Source organism: Thalassophryne amazonica, chromosome 4 (genome assembly GCF_902500255.1).
Source record: "Thalassophryne amazonica chromosome 4, fThaAma1.1, whole genome shotgun sequence".
NCBI lineage: Eukaryota > Metazoa > Chordata > Actinopteri > Batrachoidiformes > Batrachoididae > Thalassophryne > Thalassophryne amazonica.
Genome location: NC_047106.1, coordinates 112,966,741 through 112,988,388, shown reverse-complemented (window position 1 = coordinate 112,988,388; position 21,648 = coordinate 112,966,741). Strand labels below are relative to the sequence as shown.

The 21,648-nt window shown below is 41.4% G+C and overlaps 1 protein-coding gene across 1 annotated transcript in view; it reads right to left on the bottom strand.

Annotated features, from left to right (window-relative positions):
* The window catches only part of gbe1b (glucan (1,4-alpha-), branching enzyme 1b), a 555,782-nt gene that overhangs the window by 441,305 nt on the left and 92,829 nt on the right, over positions 1 to 21,648 (bottom strand). The window contains exon 6 of the mRNA XM_034168442.1: positions 19,223 to 19,313. Coding sequence (XP_034024333.1) covers positions 19,223 to 19,313 — 91 coding nt within the window. The remainder of the gene's footprint in view (positions 1 to 19,222; positions 19,314 to 21,648) is intronic.

The window sequence follows — 21,648 nt, the reverse complement described above, 5'->3', positions numbered from 1 at the left end:
CAGTAGATTCTCACAAATCCAACAAGACCAAGCATTCATGATATGCACACTGTTAAGGCTATGAAATTGGGCTATTAGTAAAAAAAAAAAAAAAAAAAGTAGAAAAGGGGGTGTTCATAATAATAGTAGTGTGGCATTCAGTCAGTGAGTTTGTCAAGTTTGTGGAACAAACAGGTGTGAATCAGATGTCCCCTATTTAAGGATGAAGCCAGCACCTGTTGAACATGCTTTTCTCTTTGAAAGCCTGAGGAAAATGGGACGTTCAAGACATTGTTCAGAAGAACAGCGTAGTTTGATTAAAAAGTTGATTGGAGAGGGGAAAACTTAAACGCAGGTGCAAAAAATTATAGGCTGTTCATCTACAATGATCTCCAATGCTTTAAAATGGACAAAAAAAAAAACAAAAAAAAAAAACCAGAGACACGTGGAAGAAAACGGAAAACAACCATCAAAATGGATAGAAGAATAACCAGAATGGCAAAGGCTCGCCCATTGATCAGCTCCAGGATGACCAAAGACAGTCTGGAGTTACCTGTAAGTGCTGTGACAGTTAGAAGACGCCTGTGTGAAGCTAATTTATTTGCAACAATCCCCCTTAAAGTCCCTCTCTTAAATAAAAGACGTGCAGAAGAGGTTACAATTTGCCAAAGAAAACATCAACTGGCCTAAAAGAAATGGAGGAATATTTTGTGGACTGATGACAGTAAAACTGTTCTTTTTGGGTCCAAGGGCCACAGACAGTTTGTGAGACAACCCCCAAACTCTGAATTCGAGCCACAGTTCATAGTGAAGACAGTGAAGCATGGTGGTGCAAGCATCATGATATGGGCATGTTTCTCCTACTACGGTGTTGGGCCTATATATCGCATACCAGGTATCATGGATCAGTTTGGATATGTCAAAATACTTGAAGAGGTCATGTTGCCTTATGCAAAAGAGGACATGCCCTTGAAATGGGTGTTTCAACAAGACAATGACCCCAAGCACACTAGTAAACAAGCAAAATCTTGGTTCCAAACCAACAAAATTAATGCCTCGCAGATGTGAAGAAATCATGAAAAACTGTGGTTATAATCACAGGATTGCTAAAAAAGCAGTTTGAACATAATAGTTTTGAGTTTGTAGCGTCAACAGCAGATGCTACTATTATTGTGAACACCCTCTTTTCTACTTTTTTACTAACAGCCTAATTTCATAGCCTTAAGAGTGTGCATATCATGAATGCTTGGTCTTGTTGGATTTGTGAGAATCTATTGAATCTACTGGTACCTTGTTTCCCAAGTAACAATAAGAAATATGTTCAAAACCTGGATTAATCTTTTTACTGTCATAGCACTACTATTATTCTGAACACTACTGTATCTAGTCACTATGTCTTGGATAACAAAATTACTTCAAATCATGTTCCAGTGAAATATGGGGTACTACAGGGGTTCATATTAGGACCTCTCCTATTCGCACTTTATAAGGTGATCTTGCAATCAGATCTTGGAGTACCATAAGTCAGATCTTGACTTATGGTATGGAAATAGAAGACTTAACAGTATTCCCTGAAAACTCCCTTCTGTCTGATCATTTCTTAATAACATTTACATTTACTCTGATGGACTACCCAGCAGTGGGGAATAAGTTTCATTACACTAGAAGTCTTTCAGAAAGCGCTGTAACTAGGTTTAAGGATATGATTCCTTCTTTATGTTCTCTAATGCCATATACCAACACAGTGCAGAGTAGCTACCTAAACTCTGTAAGGGATATAGAGTATCTCGTCAGTAGTTTTACATCCTCATTGAAGACAACTTTGGATGCTGTAGCTCCTCTGAAAAAGAGAGCTTTAAATCAGAAGTGTCTGACTCCGTGGTATAACTCACAAACTCGTAGCTTAAAGCAGATAACCCGTAAGTTGGAGAGGAAATGGCGTCTCACTAATTTAGAAGATCTTCACTTAGCCTGGAAAAAGAGTCTGTTGCTCTATAAAAAAGCCCTCCGTAAAGCTAGGACATCTTTCTACTCATCACTAATTGAAGAAAATAAGAACAACCCCAGGTTTCTTTTCAGCACTGTAGCCAGGCTGACAAAGAGTCAGAGCTCTATTGAGCTGAGTATTCCATTAACTTTAACTAGTAATGACTTCATGACTTTCTTTGCTAACAAAATTTTAACTATTAGAGAAAAAATTACTCATAACCATCCCAAAGACGTATCGTTATCTTTGGCTGCTTTCAGTGATGCCGGTATTTGGTTAGACTCTTTCTCTCCGATTGTTCTGTCTGAGTTATTTTCATTAGTTACTTCATCCAAACCATCAACATGTTTATTAGACCCCATTCCTACCAGGCTGCTCAAGGAAGCCCTACCATTATTTAATGCTTCGATCTTAAATATGATCAATCTATCTTTGTTAGTTGGCTATGTACCACAGGCTTTTAAGGTGGCAGTAATTAAACCATTACTTAAAAAGCCATCACTTGACCCAGCTATCTTAGCTAATTATAGGCCAATCTCCAACCTTCCTTTTCTCTCAAAAATTCTTGAAAGGGTAGTTGTAAAACAGCTAACTGATCATCTGCAGAGGAATGGTCTATTTGAAGAGTTTCAGTCAGGTTTTAGAATTCATCATAGTACAGAAACAGCATTAGTGAAGGTTACAAATGATCTTCTTATGGCCTCGGACAGTGGACTCATCTCTGTGCTTGTTCTGTTAGACCTCAGTGCTGCTTTTGATACTGTTGACCATAAAATTTTATTACAGAGATTAGAGCATGCCATAGGTATTAAAGGCACTGCGCTGCGGTTGTTTGAATCATATTTGTCTAATAGATTACAATTTGTTCATGTAAATGGGGAATCTTCTTCACAGACTAAAGTTAATTATGGAGTTCCACAAGGTTCTGTGCTAGGACCAATTTTATTCACTTTATACATGCTTCCCTTAGGCAGTATTATTAGACGGTATTGCTTAAATTTTCATTGTTACGCAGATGATACCCAGCTTTATCTATCCATGAAGCCAGAGGACACACACCAATTAGCTAAACTGCAGGATTGTCTTACAGACATAAAGACATGGATGACCTCTAATTTCCTGCTTTTAAACTCAGATAAAACTGAAGTTATTGTACTTGGCCCCACAAATCTTAGAAACATGGTGTCTAACCAGATCCTTACTCTGGATGGCATTACCCTGACCTCTAGTAATACTGTGAGAAATCTTGGAGTCATTTTTGATCAGGATATGTCATTCAAAGCGCATATTAAACAAATATGTAGGACTGCTTTTTTGCATTTACGCAATATCTCTAAAATCAGAAAGGTCTTGTCTCAGAGTGATGCTGAAAAACTAATTCATGCATTTATTTCCTCTAGGCTGGACTATTGTAATTCATTATTATCAGGTTGTCCTAAAAGTCCCCTAAAAAGCCTTCAGTTAATTCAAAATGCTGCAGCTAGAGTACTGACGGGGACTAGGAGAGAGCATATCTCACCCATATTGGCCTCTCTTCATTGGCTTCCTGTTAATTCTAGAATAGAATTTAAAATTCTTCTTCTTACTTATAAGGTTTTGAATAATCAGGTCCCATCTTATCTTAGGGACCTCGTAGTACCATATCACCCCAATAGAGCGCTTCGCTCTCAGACTGCAGGCTTACTTGTAGTTCCTAGGGTTTGTAAGAGTAGAATGGGAGGCAGAGCCTTCAGCTTTCAGGCTCCTCTCCTGTGGAACCAGCTCCCAATTCAGATCAGGGAGACAGACACCCTCTCTACTTTTAAGATTAGGCTTAAAACTTTCCTTTTTGCTAAAGCTTATAGTTAGGGCTGGATCAGGTGACCCTGAACCATCCCTTAGTTATGCTGCTATAGACGTAGACTGCTGGGGGGTTCCCATGATGCACTGTTTCTTTCTCTTTTTGCTCTGTATGCACCACTCTGCATTTAATCATTAGTGATCGATCTCTGCTCCCCTCCACAGCATGTCTTTTTCCTGGTTCTCTCCCTCAGCCCCAACCAGTCCCAGCAGAAGACTGCCCCTCCCTGAGCCTGGTTCTGCTGGAGGTTTCTTCCTGTTAAAAGGGAGTTTTTCCTTCCCACTGTAGCCAAGTGCTTGCTCACAGGGGGTCGTTTTGACCGTTGGGGTTTTACATAATTATTGTATGGCCTTGCCTTACAATATAAAGCGCCTTGGGGCAACTGTTTGTTGTGATTTGGCGCTATATAAAAAAATTGATTGATTGATTGATCGATACTGAACTACTTGTCCCCTACATCTTAAATTGTATTACTAATAAGGGAGCAGTATGCCATCTCATCAAATCTAAAATCTGAGACTGCAAGTGCAGCAAAGCACCAGCTGCCGGCAATCACATTAGCACTCCGAGTGATGAGTGGCCCTTGAAAAAAATAAACAAATAAAAACAAACACCTCAAAACTGTGTTTATGAGTTTGCAGTGCTTAGCAGGGATCCAGGGGGCTTCACCCATAAAATTTTAAAATATTACATGCAATTTGGTGCAATTCGTAAGCCAAAATACAGGTATTTCTCAGTCTCATTTTCTTGCTCATTTTAGTCATAAAAAGTATATTTTCCCATATTGGCAAGATGATGGGCCTATAATACATAGTCTGTCACATAGATTAGAATGCAGTGTTATTACTATTTCATAAAACCACATATTTGTACTTAGTGTTCTATCTCTACACTTACCCAAATACTTGACTTCAGTAAGTTGCGCTTTTGTAACAACTGATACTGTAGTGTCTTCACATGAATAAAAATAAAATCTGACATAACTAATGCTCTACCTACCATTCGTTAATAGTCACCAATATGACTTTTAGTTCTCAACAATATTGATTTGGTTTTATTCTTTCCCACTTATATAAATGGGAAATGTAATAACACAAAATTTTCTGCCCAGTGGTGATGTAAAAATTTCTGGGCTACTTACAATTTACATGTACTGCAAAATGACACATACAAGTGTCGACAAGCTTGTTAAATGTTTATCAGATTTTTTTCCAACATGAATATGTCATATCCATGTAACAGAAGAAGACATAAGATGCATATTTTGCATGCTAGATAGACAGCTTGAAGTAAAGTCATCCCAGCGATAGATTTTGAGAGATTTGCGCGAAACAACTTGTATCATGTCAAATGACAAAGTCATGGAGAATATTGCTGCTTGTACCATACACAATATGATGTAATTATTTACTGAAGGTGGTAGTTTTTCATATACAAGATCATTAAATTAAAAAAAAAAAAAAGCTGTTTTGGCCCTTCTCTTCTAACCAGTCCTACTTGATTTTATTCTTGATGGAAGTGTCACACTTTAGTCTTTCCACTGCAGAACCACATTTCAATCCTTATGATCTGTGGCTGTCAAAAAAATGGGATTATGCATGACATTTATTTTTCAGTCCCAGATGTTTGGGACAAAGACGTAACATCTCATCTGAGACATTTCCAGTCAATTTATTGTTCCGACAAATAATCTGGCCGGTTTTATTTATTTGATCTCTGTTATTGCTGTTATGGCCAAAGCAGCTTGTCACCCCTTTGAGCATGGTGTCCACTTTGCACCAAACATGGTACGCTTATGTCTGTGTATTCTGGAATTGCTCAGATGAGGTATAATCGTTGGGGTCGAGGTCATGTCTGCCTGTCAATTTGTTGGCCTACTACATCCAGGTCCATTTGCTGTTTTATTTATTTAGTTATTTATTTATATGACCAAACTTGGCATGTCAAAACCAATGTTAAGGTTGGCCTTGAAATTAGCATGAAAAAATTAGATCTGCAACCCAATTTAGACCAAATGTGGCACACACTTACGTGGATTACAAAACTGTCCTGGCAAAGTCAACCAAAGGTCAACCATTTGAGTGAATGTCAAAGTCATTCTGGTCAAATGTCAGCTTGCTGTAGCTGTTCTCTTCAAGCACATGGGAACTAACACTTTGTATGCAAAATTAGAGATGGGACCCCATAGTATACAGATGCTCATTATGGTACCCTGCATTAGATCTGTAGAGTCATGTTGAACTTCTTCACAGCACGTGAAGCCCACATATAAAAACACATTGCAATTGGCCTGACACAGGATCTCAGCCATGAAAGTGCACAATCAGAAATTCCAAAACAAATTTGTACTTCTTCTCTCTGCATCCCTATGAACCTGAGAGCTGTGTTGTCTGGAGCCTTAATGCTCCTGGTAGGGTCTCCCATGGCAAATTGATCTCAGATGAGGGGTCAGACTAAGAATGGATCAGAAAGCCCATGGCACCTGTCTGAAGCCAGGCCTGGACGGAAAGCCCATCAGCGAGCACCTGCTGGCCGGGCTAGCCCCCAAGTCCAGCCGAGCCCAGCCCAAAAAGGCAATGTGGACGTTCCATCTCCCCCCAGTGGGAGATAAAACTCACCCCCAGAGGTGGTGAGTCCACCTGTTGGGCCTCACCTCCATGCACTGCCTCAGCTCTGAAACCACTGTCCTTAATGGGGGGGTTCGTTTTTGGAAGGAGGTAATAAGTATGATTCACTCAGTACTGGGTATTCATTTGGACCTGTCATTTTGCTCAGTGTTCCTCTGTGTCTCTCCAAAAGGATTAGGTCGAATGGACTTGTACCTACTAAGGATTATTCTTGTTGCTGGCAAAGAAACCCATCACTAAGTGTTGGCTCAAAAAAGACATTCCTTCAATGTCTCTCCTAATACAAATTGTGACACACATAAGAACAATGGAACTTATAACATTCTGCCTCCACCTACAACAACACAAAGAAAAGTACTGGAAAAGATGGGACTGTTTTGTACAATCCATGGACACTGACAATGTTGACGAACTGTAAAAAAATATCTTCTTCTTGTTTGTACTCCTGTGCCTGCCCACGTTTGTTTATGTATGCCATAAAACTTCTTTAAAAAAAAAAAGTAAAAAAAAAAGAAAGCCCATGGCACCTGTCTGAAGCCAGGCCTGGACGGAAAGCCCATCAGTGAGCACCTGCTGGCCGGGCTCGCCCCCAAGTCCAGCCGAGCCCAGCCCGAAAAGGCAATGTGGACGTTCCATCTCCCCCCAGTGGGAGATAAAACTCACTCCCAGAGGTGGTGAGTCCACCTGGTGGGCCTCGCCTCCATGCACTGCCTCAGCTCTGGAACCACTCTCCTTAATAGGGGCTGGACATTATTCTTCTCTTTAGTTGACAGGGTGAGAGGCACCGGGTGGGTGTGGGGATAGTCATAAGCCAGCCAGCTGAGTGCCACTGCGTTTGTGTGTACCCCAGTAGATGAAAGGGTTGCCTCCATGCGACCTTTGGGTTGCAAGAGGGAGAACTGACTGTTGTTTGTGCGTATGTAGCAAATGGTAGTTTGGAGTATTCTGCCTTCTTGGAGTCCTGCATGGGGTTCCAGTGGGAGAATCCACTGTTCTGCTGGGGGACTTCAACACACACGTGGACAATGACAGACACTTGGAGAGGCGTGATTGGGAGGAACGGCCTCCCTGATCTATTCCCGAGTGGTAGTTTGTTACTAGACTTTTGTGGTAGTCATGGACTGTCCATAACAAACATGTTCGAACATAAGGATGCTCATAAGTGTACATGGTACCAGAGCACTCTATGCCAAAGGACGATGATTGATTTTGTGGTTGTATCATCTCATCTGAGGCCACATATTCTGAACACTCAGGTGAAGAGAGGGGCAGAGCTGTCAACTGATCATCTGTTGGTGAACTGATAAGAGGATGGGGGAGGTCTTTGGACAGACCTGGTAAGCCCAAATGGATAGGGCAGGTGAACTGGCAACATCTGTAGGATCCCTCTTTCCAAGACATCTTCAACTCACACCTCCAGCTGAGCATTTCTGGCATCCCTGTGGAGGTTAGGAGCATGGAACCAGTATGGGCAATATTCAAAGCATTCACTGCTGAAGCTGCAGCAGGGAGCTGTGGACTCAAGGTCTTAGGTGCCTCAAGGGACAATAATCATTTAACACCATGGTGGACACCAGTGGTCAAGGAAGCTGTCAGACTGAAGGAGGAGTCTTTCTAGGATGTTATCGTGGAGGGCTCCAGAGGCAGTTGCAAGATACAGACAGTCCCAAAGGGCGAAAGCCTCTGATGTGGGGGAGGCAAAGCAGCAGGTGTGGGAGGAGTTCGAAGCAACCATGGAGACGTGCTTTCAGTTGGCACAAAGGTGCTTCTGGAGGACCGTCCGGCACCTCAGGAGAGGGAAATGGGCAACCATCAAAGCTGTATACAGTAAGAATGGGACTCTGTTGACCTCAACTGCGGAGGTAATCGGTCACTGGAAGGAGCATTTTGAGGAACTCCTGCATCAGACTGGAGTGCCCTCTGCAGTAGAGGCAGAGCTGGAAGCAGATGGAGGATCATCATCAATTTCCTTGGTGGAAGTCACTGAGGTAGTCAAACAACTCCACAGGGGCAAGGCCCCGGGGGTTGATGAGATCTGTCCAAAAATACTGAAGGCTCTGAGTGTGGAGAGACTGTCTTGGATGAGATGTCTCTTCAACGTTGCATGGAGGTCTGGGACAGTGCCAAAGAAGTGACAAACTGGGGTGGTGGTCCCCATATTTAAAAAAAAGTGGACCAGCAAGTGTGTGTCAACTACAAGGGCATAACACTACTCAGCCTCTCCAGTAAAGTCTACTCCAGGGTGCTGGAAAGGAGGGTTCAACTAATAGTCAAACCTATGATTGAAGAGGAACAATGCAGATTCTGTCCTAGTTGTGGAACAACCAACCAACTCTTCACTCTCACAAATATCCTGGAGGGTGCCTGGGAATATGCCCATCCAGTCTACATGTGTTTTGTGGACTTGGAGAAGCCGTACGATCAGGTATCCTGGGAGATACTGTGGGAGTATGGAGTGAGGGGTCTCTTCTCAGGACCATCCAATCTCTGTACTTACAAAGCAAGAGCTGTGTTCGGGTCTTCTGCAGTAAGTCGGACTCTTTTCTGTAGGAGGTTGGCCTCCACCAGGGCTGCACCTTGTCACCAATCCTGTTTGTTATATTCATTGACAGGATATTAAGGCATAGTCAGGGAGGACAGTCTACAGTTTGGTGGGCTGAGGGTCTTATCATTGCTTTTAGCAAATAATATTGTCCTGTTGGCATCATCAGCCTGTGACCTCCAGCATTCACTGGGTCAGTTCGCGGCCGAGTGTGGAGTGACTGGGATGAAAATCAGCACCTCTAAATCTGAGGCCATGGTTCTCAGCAGTAAACCGATGGACTGCCTATTCTGGGTAAAGAATGAGGTCCTGCCCCAAGTGGAGGAGTTCAAGTACCTCGGGGTCTTGTTCACGAGTGATGGGACAATGGAGCATGAGATGTTGTGTGGGCCGCCAGAAGAGGAGGTACTGCTGGCCCACCACCAAAGGGTGCCCTGCCTGAAGTGCGGGCTTCAGGCACGAGAGGGCGCTGCCGCCACGGACACAGCCGGGAGTGACAGCTGTCACTCATTAATTCCTGACAGCTGTCACACATTCTTCATCATCGCACTCCATAAAACCCAGACGTCATCTCCACCTCATCGCCGAGATATCGTACTTCATTGGAGGTAATATCCTCAGCCATTTGCGTTTCCTTATAAGCTGTATATTGTGAGTGTTTGCAGGAGTACCGGTCCCTCTTCCTGTGGAGGCTGAGTGAGTGCAGGACGGCACTCTTTTCCTCTGAGGGATTACTGTAAATACATCAGCATTCTGAGTGAGAGGTGGAGGTGGCATTCCCACCGTTGTTGTTACTGAGTGTACACACACCCACACTTGACTGTCTTTGTTCTTCGCCAGCAGTACCAGATCCGACAGTCGGGGACGGTGATCACCTGGGAATTCGGGACTTGGCGGCTCCAGTATTCACCAGGTTCTGTGGCGGCGGAAATCGTGTGGTTCCGGCTCTTCTCAGGACAGACGTCTTCTATCCTCGAGCCTGCCCACACGTCACCTTTGTGGATTGACTGTAATTATATTCTGAGATTGTCTGTATGTTCGTTGTGCACATTTCACAACATTAAATTGTTACTTTTTGGCTCATCTATTGGCCGTTCATTTGCGCCCCCTGTTGTGGGTCCGTGTCACTACACTTTCACAACATGAGATTGGTCATGACCGAAAGAACTAGGTCATGGGTACAAGCGGACAAAATGAGTTTCCTCAGGAGGGTGCCTGGGGTCTCCCATAGAAATAGGGTGAGAAGGAGCAAGCTGATTTGGTTCGGGCATTGAGTAAGGATGCCTCCTGGGCATCTCCCTAGGGAGGTGTTCTAGGCACGTCCAGCTGGGAGGAGACCACAGGGAAGACGCAGGACTAGGTGAAGAGATTGTATCTCCACAGTGGCCTGGTACCTCCACGGGATCCCCAAGTCAGAGGTGTTTAATGTGTCCCAGGAAAGGGAAGTTTTGGGTTGCCTACTGGAGCTGTTGCCCCCGTGACCTGATCACGGATAAGCAGTTGAAGATGAGTGATGAGTGAGTGATTGCTAGTTTTGCCAACAAAACAACAACCATGCCAAAGGCAGGCCTAAGATCCAGTAACAACAACACAGATGTGTGATCTGTATTGAATCCATTCATACATCATACATTATTTTAATGAGTACATTCTTGAGGAATGATGCACCTAAATGCTGACTGCAAAGGCTCCAAGAGATAATTTTCTGACAAATACAGGGTGAACACAAAACACTCCTTGGTTTCAAATATTTATAATATCAAAAGTGACATGAATAATTTTACAATTTTGAAGAAGAATCTGCAAAAACAAAACAGAAGAACTTGATGAATTTCTGCAACTGTAGATACCAAAATTGTAAAATTATTTCATGTCACTTTTGATATTATAAATATTTGAAACCAAGGAGTGTTTTTGTGTTCACCCTGTATAAAATAAATGGTGTCGTGACCACCTTTGTGAGAACTTAAAAAACAAACAAAAGGACAATATATTAGGTCTACAGCATCACTGAGTCAAGACTAAGCTTCTTTATAAGAGGTTTTACCATGTAGTTTTAAAACTAGCAGGAATAATTCCTGCTGCAAGAGATAAGGTCCCAATATTCAGCATAGAGGGGCCGCATGTTAAACACATCTTTAACAAACTGAGCTGACAACAGCTCAAGCCGAAATGTAGCACTTTTGGCCCTGATTCCAATTTTGTTTTCTGAAGTAATGTCAAACTCAGACAGAAACTGTTGAGACTAATTATTTATTTATATTTTAGAACAGTAAAATGTTTCCTAAAATGGCTGGAGGACCTTGGGGCTTCCAATATTCTTTTATTATGAAGGAAATTCATAAAAAGATCTGCTGAAATATTTTAACAGCTTGCAGAATGATGGCTCCAGGCAGGTTTTGCCGCAATATCAAATTAACGATCTGTGAGGAAGCAGACAAAATGATTTCCCCCACTCATACATACTATTTGTTTACATGTATTATATATCAATGGGAGCAAATCTTTTGTGATGAAATACCTGAAATGATTCATTGGACAGCCTCTATACAGGTAATTAGGGCTGGATGATAAGCATATCACAACAATGTATCATGATAAAAGTTATTTCAATAATGATACAACCTCAATTCCAATGAAGTTGGGATGTTGTGTAAAATGTAAATAAAAACAATACATTGAACTGCAGATCCTCTTCAATCTACGAGGTCTGTTAGAAAACTATCCAACCTTTTTATTTTTTGCAAAACTATATGGATTTGAATCATGTGTGCTTGCATCAGCCAAGCTTGAACCTTCGTGCGCATGCGTGAGTTTTTTCACGCCTGTCGGTTGCGTCATTCACCTGTGAGCATGCTTTGAGTGAGCAGTGGTCCAGCCCCCTCGTCGGATTTTTATTGTGAGGAAAATGTCTGAATGATTTGGAGCTTTGCTGCATCAAATTTTTCCAGAAACTGTGAGAGACAGCCAGGTGGAAACCATTCGGAAGATTCAGACGGCTTTCAGGGACGATTCTATGGGGATCACACAGATTAACGTGTGTTACAACCGGTTTAAACACGGCGCACAATGGTGGAGGGCACGCTGCGCTCCGAGCGGCGATCGACAGGCTGAAACGACCAGATCATTTCCAAACTGAACGCTGTGTTGATCCGGGACGTCATCTGACTACTACAGAAATGGCAGAAGAGGTGGACATACCACTTTTTCGGCACATTCCACTGTTACGGGAGTTTCTGTCATGAAAAGACGTGCGGAGGAATTCGCGCGTCGGGACGGAGCCGCTAATGGCGCGGGACAAAAAGCAACGCCGTGATGAAGCCTCACAGGACATGTTGTGGCATGTCCAGCTCTTCCACAATTTCTCGGATAGTCACACGACTGAAAAGCCACCGAAAGCGGTCTGAATCTTCCGAATGGTGCAAGAGCTGGGCATGTTACAACATGTCCTGTGAGACCAACACGGAGGTGCTTTTGTCCCGCGGCGAATTCCTACGCTCCTCTTTCCATAACAAAAACTCCTGTAACAGTGGAATGTGCCGAAAAAGTGGTATGTCCACCTCTTCTGCCATTTCTGTAGTAGTCAGACGACGTCCCGGATCAACACAGCGTTCAGTTTGGAAATGATCTGGTGATTTCAGCCTGTTGATCGCCGCTCAGAGCGCGGCGCACGCCGTCTTTAAACCGGTTGTAACACTCCTTAATCTTAACCTTAATCTTCCAAATGGTTTCCACCTGGCTCTGTCTCTCAGTTTCTGGAAAAATTTGATGCAGCAAAGCTCCAAATCGTTCAGACATTTTCCTCACAATAAAAATCCGACGAGGGAGCTGGACCACTGCTCACTCAAAGCGTGCTCACAGGCGAATGACGCAACCGACAAGCGTGAAAAACTCACGCATGCGCACGAAGGTTCAAGCTTGGCTGATGCAAGCGCACATGATTCAAATCCATATAGTTTTTGCAAAAAATAAAAATGTCGGATAGTTTTCTAACAGACCTCGTATATTCAGTTGAATACACCACAAAGTCAAGATATTTAACGTTCAAACTGATAAACTTTATTGTTTTTGTGCAAATATTTGCTCATTTTGAAATGGATGCCTGCAACACATTTCAAAAAAGCTGGGACAGTGGTATGTTTACCACTGTGCAACACCACCTTTCCTTCTAACAACACTCAAGCATTTGGGAACTGAGGACACCAATTGTTGAAGCTTTGTAGGTGGAATTCTTTCCCATTCCTGCTTGACGTACGACTTCAGTTGTTCAACGGGGTCTCCATTGTCGTATTTAGAGCTTCATAATGCGCCACTCATTTTCAATGGGCGACAGGTCTGGACTGCAGGCAGGCCAGTCTAGTACCCGCACTCTTTTACTACGAAGCCACGCTGTTGTAACACGTGCAGAATGTGGCTTGGCATTGTCTTGCTGAAATAAGCAGGGACGTCCCTGAATAAGACATGCTTGGATGGCAGCATGTGATGCTCCAAAACCTGGATGTACCTTTCAGCACTGATAGTGCCATCACAGATGTGTAAGTTGCCCATGACATGGGCACTAACAAACCCCCATACCATCAGAGATGCTGGCTTGTGAACATTGTTCTTAAATTGTTGGACTATTTTTTCACGTAGTTCTTTACAAAGTGGTGATCCTCACCCCATCTTTGCTTGTGAATGTCTGAGCCTTTTGGGGATGCTCCTTTTATATCCAATCATGACACACCAATTATTAGGTGTTCTTTGAGCATTCATCAACTTTCCCAGGCTTTAGTTGCCACTGTCCCAGCCTTTCTGAAATGTGTTGTAGGCATCCATTTCAAAATGAGCAAATATTTGCACAAAAATAAAAATGTCTATCAGAACATTAAATATCTTGTCTTTGTGGTGTATTCAACTGAATACAGGTTGAAGAGGATCTGTAAATCATTGTATTCTGTTTTTATTTACATTTCACACAATGTCCCAACTCCATTGGAATTGAGGTTGTAAGTTTTGGGCATTTAAACTCACAATCATCATTGACTACGACAGAGAGCTTTGAAAACTCTGCACTCTCATTGCAATGAGCATTCTCTCTGAAATCCACCGACCTGGAAATGGTCACATCTCATTGTGTGGTTAGACCTAATTTTGATAAGGAGATGGGTCGACTGCCTGGGTGGATGCAAGATAAGACCTAAGATGGTTCTATTGCAGGGGTGGCCAAGTTCGGTCCTCGAGAGCCACATTCCTGACACTCTTAGCTGTCTTCCTGCTCCAACATACCTGAATCCAATGAAAGGCTCATTAAAAGTCTGCTAACAAGCCTTTCATTGGATTCAGGTGTGTTGGAGCAGGGAGACAACTAAGAGTGTCAGGAATGTGGCTCTCGAGGACCGAACTTGGCCACCCCTGTTCTATTGTATCATCAATGTCGCATCAATGTGGCAATGTGTGACTTTACCTCATTGTCATCCAAGATACTTCATTTGTTTAGTCTTCAATGGTTATTTGACTTCATTGTATATTAAAGGACATGTCCCATGTGTTTTAATGTCCCACTTAGCAAGACAACATAAAAGTACTCATTACTGTAAGTCTCTCTGCACACATGTGCTAATAATTAGTGATTGCTGATGTATTTTATTCCTCTTACTCTGAGCATTAGTAGGTGCATTTCTGGAAAACATCTCACTCAGCATTTTTCAGTGTGTGATGTACATTTTAGAATGAGCAGACACATCCCGATGACTGACACACAGAGGGAAACAAACTTGATCAGTCCAAAAAAGAAGCTTCTGAGCTGTCATTCGAAAGTGATGGCTTGGCTTTACAGAGAATTTACAGACAGGAGACGACACATTTCACCCCCAGACTCTTAACTTTTTCAGTGTCGGATTTTGGAACCTAAAGTGTGGTGACGTGCTGTTTGTGTGGCAGGATGCTAGTTTACTGAAGCTGTGGACATCTGCATGACGCTGTTTCTACAGACTTGTGGCACCAGATGTTTATTTTTTTTTTTTAGATTTTATTGATAATAACACTAATAATTAATTGTGCACAATACTGATCCTCAAGCAGAGATCGTTATCGACAGGCTGTGTTTATGTCTTATGGTTGCAGGTGCACTAAACCTTCTCAGTGCTGCAGCTTTTACCATGACTGCATTAAAATGAACAGTTTTCACTTAAAAATGAGTCATCATAACACAACATCACACTTATGTCAACTTTGGAATTAATCTGTGCCACAGTTCTTATTGTTAGCAGCTACATTCCACTGAAGCACATGCTGGGACACTTGTATTAGCTATGTCACTTGTCGGAAACACATGGGTATTCAAGAATACTTTGTTTCAGATGTCTCCGTGGCTGTTTTTTTTTTTTTTTGTGAATGCCATATACTTTGAAACCGGTCACAGCAGTGTACAACGTAATCTTGGTGGATCATTGGATGGCCACTAAGAGCCTAAATCTAAATTGTTATGATTTTGGTGCGACATGTCCTTTAAGGATGTTACAATATCATAATTTTAGTTGCAGATATTGATACCAGAGAATCCAAAACTGGACAAAACAAAAGAATCCATGAAACAATTTTCAAAAAGTCATCATTATTATTTTAATTATTATTATTATTGATTTTTTTTTTTTTATTGGAGCAGATTGTTGTGTGAGATAAGTCCTGAACTAATATTTTCAATTCTAGGGGATTTCATTTACATCAGCTTGAGGCTAGCTGTTTGTCTCCTGTGACAAGACACTACATCTACATTGCCTGAGTACACTTAGTTGTAAATGGGTACTGGCCAAAGACAACTACACGATTGCATCGTCCACTGAAAGTGAGGTGCACAATGGTTGAACACTGATGTCATTCTAGGAAGCCAACTGCCCACTGCTCAGTAATTAATTATCACAAGCATCAATGTAACCAGCCTGAGTCATCATTTTTCAGGTTTCCCGGGAACAATGAACAGTAATTTCTTTAATGTAACTCCTTCATATTCCAAATTAGAAAGCAGATTTTAAGTGTTTTATTATGTAGGTTTGAAGTAAAGTCACAAATTGTCTATTGTCACTGAGAGTGTAAATCACGTGATGCGCAAATTTAGAGTACCGCACATTGTAACCTATGTGACTTATGCTGGGAAATGTTATAGTCAAATCTCTAAAGTTCCAGTCACAACGGGGGTTATGGCCACCTTGCCACAGGTTAAGACAAAATGTTGCAGGTGTGACGGCACATTTGCTTATTTGTCAAAAGAAAAAAAAGGAGTTGGCAATGTGTCATAGGCCAAGTATCAGTTTTAGAGTGTATCCTGGACATGCTCAAAATATGTGCTGCACCTTCTGTGACTCTAAAATGCCACAACTGTCTCACTCTTTTTATGTATTTAAAAACAAATTTCAACTTTTTCAAGGTGCTTCTAAACAGGTACATTACTATTGCTGGTTTGCACTAAAATGCTCAACCACTGTAATTTCCACCATGCGTCCGGTAGTGGTTAGAATAGTCATATTGCAATAAAAGTTTTGCACAAAACATTTTCTCATCAAGATGAACTATTTTATCAGGAAGCACTGAAAGAAAGTGACTTTTATTTTTTGGCATACTGTAGAGGAGCACGCTAATATATATATTTATATATAAATATATAAACACACACATATAAACAGACTGACATCCTGTCCAGGGTTCTAGCCATGTTGGGCAGTGCCAGGCAGCCCCACCCGGTACTGCAAATTTTCGCCTGGCTCTCGGATTCAAATTGGCTGTGTCGCTCAGCACACTATTTCTGAAAAATGAACTGAAATGTTGCTGAAAATGTACCAATTAGATCGTATTTCACGCTTATAGCATCATAGTTTTGCAATTTTAAACAAATAAAGTAATAACAAATATTTGTAATTTTCTTTGTATCAAATTGCAAACAGCAGAGATCAGGGAGTCAGCGCGTTCTATGACCACAGAGCTGTGAACGGGAGTAACTGGAAACAGCGTCTCTGCTCTGAGCTGAAGAAAAAAGAAAATTAACCCTGCCATGAAAGTCCTTCAGAGGCCTTTCTCTATCCGTATCTGAAGATACATTCAGAAATGTAGCTTATTTTACAGTTGAAAGGCTTGGTGTTTCCAAAAAGCTCAGTGTTTGAAAACAGCAGACGCGTGTGTGTGCGTGAGAGAGAGAGAGAAAGGAAGAGTGGAGAGGAGGGAGGGGCACAGAATCAATGAAAGAGGAAAGAGAAAAACTGACTCAACGTTTTTCATTTAAAACATCAGGTTTGATAATAAGGTGTTATATTGTTTAAAAAGAAAAAGTAATGCAATCCCACTCAAATTGCTGAAAACAACAACAAAAACAATTGTCAGGATGACAGAAAAACTGCCTGCTTCAATGGATTAAAAACTATTGTGTGTAATTTTTGAAAAAGAGAGCAACTGCTAGGTCCACTAAATATTGTGTTTTTAACATTTTCAATGTTATTTAATTTATTAACTTAGACTTTGACAGAAACACGCAAAAAAGAACTTTGATCTTACAAATATTACAAGATAAATATAATTTTTGTTTATTATTCTTGCGCTCAGTGCATCTAAAACCACCCAAAATTAGTTAAATAAGGCTTGCCAAGAGTGTATTACTGGTATGAAACCCTATAGCTCTGGGGGCCGCGGGCCCCTGGAAGCTATGAGTCACGCTCACATAATTTACACGGCACTAGTCCTAGCTAGAACCCTGGTCCTGTCCAAGGTGCTTCCCCCCCTTTGACTGGTGTGATAAGCTTCAGCCCCCCGTGACCCCCTTAGTCTATTCCAGGATGGGTTAGTGGATACAGGGATTACTGAGCAGGCCAAGTCTTGACATGTATAGTTTCTTACAAATGCTATAAAATGCCTGATCTATTGGTCTGCTTTGACACAAAACACATTCCAGGCATGATGTTTTGCTAATCGTTCTGTGACTTAAGTACATTTCTCTTCAGTGCAGGTGCAGGCGTGAAAAGGAGTGAGACAGAGATAAGAGAGATATTTACTACACTGTATAAATATTGAGCCACCATAGCATGTCCTGGCTAAGTACCAGCCCAACTAACCCAGGCCTAAAGACCCAAGTACTATCACTGGGTAAGCACAGAAATGGCTTGTACATATAGTCATGACCAGTTGGGATAAGAAAGTCTTGCCTGTAGCCACAATATTTAAAATAAATAAATAAATAAATACAGCATCTTTGCCTCATGGATTTTTTTAATATCATGTCTAAGATTTTTGCATTGGACTGTATTTCCCTATAGACTTAAGCCAAATGAGTAAAAAAAAAGTTGTATTCAGTATTTATGTACTGTATTTTCAGCACAAGGCGCATCTAAAAGCCTTAAATTTTCACAAAAATCGGCCGTGTGCCCTATAATCCGGTGCGCCTTATGTGCACACTGAATTCCAAAATCTGTAAAAACGACCGACGCCGTCTTTGACCATCGGAATATCGGACCATTTCCCGCTGACACAAGGACGTAATACATAAAGTACGTACGCTAGCAGCGTAGAGTACGTACCCTGGCAGCGATAAACCAATCAGAAAACATTACGTAATACGTAAAGTACGTACGCTGGTAGCGTAGAGTACGTAAGCTGCCAGCGATAAACCAATCAGAGAAGAATCCGTGAGTCCGTGGTACGTACACTTACCTCCGCCATTCCTCCGGTAGTTACCATATACTACAGGTATCCTGCAAAACAACATTTGTTTGTCTAAGGACCCCCGAAAATGGAGACATGCTTATGAGGCACAATTCAAACTGCAGGCTATCAGTTACGCGGTTGTTCATGGGAATAGAGCAGCTGCGAGAGGAAAGAAGAAAATGAACTGCGCCGAGTTAAAAAGACCAAACGGAGTTTCCGCAGAAACAAAGCGAGGTGGCCACAGCTAGAAGACCACCTGTTCAATTCAGACACAGAAGATGAAGACTTCGATGGATTTGTGACAGAACCATAATAAAAAATAATGTGAGTACCATATTGTTAAATACCGGTAGTTCAAAGTTGTTAAAAAGTTCAAATAAACTCATCGTTTTGCTTCCGTGACCTTTTTTTTTTTTTTTGTAGACTATATGTTTTAGCGTGCGCCTTTTGTAAGGGTTAAGTACCCGCTAATTGAGGGCGCGCCTTATAATGCAGAAAATACGGTAGTCATATATATGGTAAAAAAAAAAAAAAAAAAGAAAAAATGTTGAAATGATGCTCTGAAAATGCGAGACATTTACCTGGAAGCTGCAAAGAAACTGGTAACTTGATATCCAAAACTTGCATAATAGGCATGCTCCATGACTGCCATCAGCTGAATACAGTTGTAACCTGGATACAAAAGAACAAACAGAAAATATAATTTTTTTTGACGCACCTCTGGTTGATTTTTTTTTCCTTCAGGTTTTTACAAACCAAACTCACTCATCCTGATTGAATTTAAATTTATTATATTTTATATAGCGCCAAATCACAACAAAGTTGCCTCAAGCCACCTCACATAAGTAAGGTCTAACCTTACCAACCCCAAGAGCAAGCACACAGGCCACAGTGGTTAAGAAAAACTCCCTCTGATGATATTGAGGAAGAAACCTCAAGCAGACCAGACTCAAAGGGGCGACCCACTACTTAGGCCATTCTCACAGTTACAAGGTTTTTACAAAGTTTAACAACGCTGAAGAAACAGAAAACAGTAAATCAAAACAACATCTCCTGCATCAGCTTCAGGCATGGCATCTTGCGGTCAGTTCACCATCCCATTGTCCACAGATGTCACTCCCACGCATTGCGCTCCGCACCTTGGACAGAGAGAAAAAGAGCAGAATCAGTCGGCCAGAAAAAAACACACCTAAGGTACAATTCATCAGCATTAAATCGTCAGGAAAGCAGAGAAAATACTAAAGTGATTGTGGGCCGCTAACCCTAAGCTTCACTAACAGACCCAGAATTTAGATAAAGTTGAGGCCAAGCCCTGTTCCATTACAGATAAAATGAATTTAAAAGGATAGGAAGCATAGTTCCATACTATGCCAGTATGCTAGCCATATGAAAGGGAAAATATAAGCGTCTTATGTCTGGACTTGAACGTCTCTACAGAATCTGACTGTTTTATCTCCACAGGGAGATCATTTCACAAAACAGGTGCACAATAAGAGAAGGCTCTGTGGCCCACAGACTTTTTAATCACCCAAGGGAGACAAAGGAATCCTGTGCTCTGAGAACGCAGAGCACGGGCCGGTACGTAGGGTTTAATTAGGTCAGCTATGTCGGGAGGTGCTAGACCGTGAATTATTTAGCATGAATCTTGATGAATTAATAGGAGGCCCATTCACAAATAGGTAAAGGTACATTAAATTTAATTACACATCATCATAAAACATGTTTGACTTGTATGGCATTGCGGTACCATGTGACATTCTGATGTATTTTTCTTTAAAAGGAGCATTTCAATGTGCCTATTCACATACTCTTATTGTGCTAAATTAACTGGAAAAGTAAATATGACCCCTTTTTAATGTACATCAAAGCCATTGCAAAGTTGTACAACTGTAAGGGGATCATAATACTTTTGGGAAGGTCTGAACTCTAAGGATACTTTCACCCATATCTTATGTTCATGCATTCAAATTTTTCAGTTTGGTCTGCACCAATATTGCCGATGTGAAAGGTGCCTTGTATCATGATCCGGTAAATAAAAAATTTGGTCCAACCAAAACAGATTGGAAAAAATGATCCACATAATGCATTCATTAATTTTTCTCTATTGAAATGGAAGGTTTTTTTTGTATCCATTTAAATGTAAATATACACCAAACTGACATCAAGAGACATGGACATCTACAAACCTATAGGGAGAAGTAGCTGGTGTCGCAGGCTGAATGGTCCGCCCCTAAAAAATCGGTCCGCCTTTTGCATCTGCACATGCATCATTTCGGACAACAGCAGCACATCTGAGACGGCGTCTCTTCACCCAAAGCAATCAAATGGATTAATGGGATTACTAACCATCAGATGATGAAGGTAAAACCTCTTAAATCATTCTAAAGTCAGTTTTAAGTAGAAACTAGGTCATTAAGCAGAATCTTGGCAAAATTCCGTGACTCTCTGAAATGACCAACGTGCTCATTTAGCCACGGCGCTCTGATCGCTTCCACCGCCTTTTATGATGAAATAATGCTGAATTTATGTGGAAATGATTGTTGTACAAAAGCTTCAGATATCTGTCGCCGACACAGATGATTACTTGAGTGCAGTTTGAAGCAGAATCAAGGTGTTTTTAACATTTACTTTGCATATCATTTTTATTGAATCATGGGTAAAAACAGATTCTCAGTAGTGTGTATTACCAGATCAGGTAAAACACACTGCATGCCAAAAGATAAAAATATAAATTAGACCAATATTTGATCAGATAACCTAAAAAAAACAAAACATGGTGGTGCCTTAATTGGCTTGAGCAGTGTCGATGAGTACATCATGAAAGGTTCTTTCATTCAACTTCAACATTGCAATGTGAAACCAAAGCTACCAAACCAAACATATACACATGTGAACTTTGGTTCAGACCTTGTTCCAGACTTTCATGTGTGAAGACACCCTCAAACTCTGAATACATACATAACAGATAAAATAATCTGCATGTTAGAGCTGCACCACACAAGTGCAG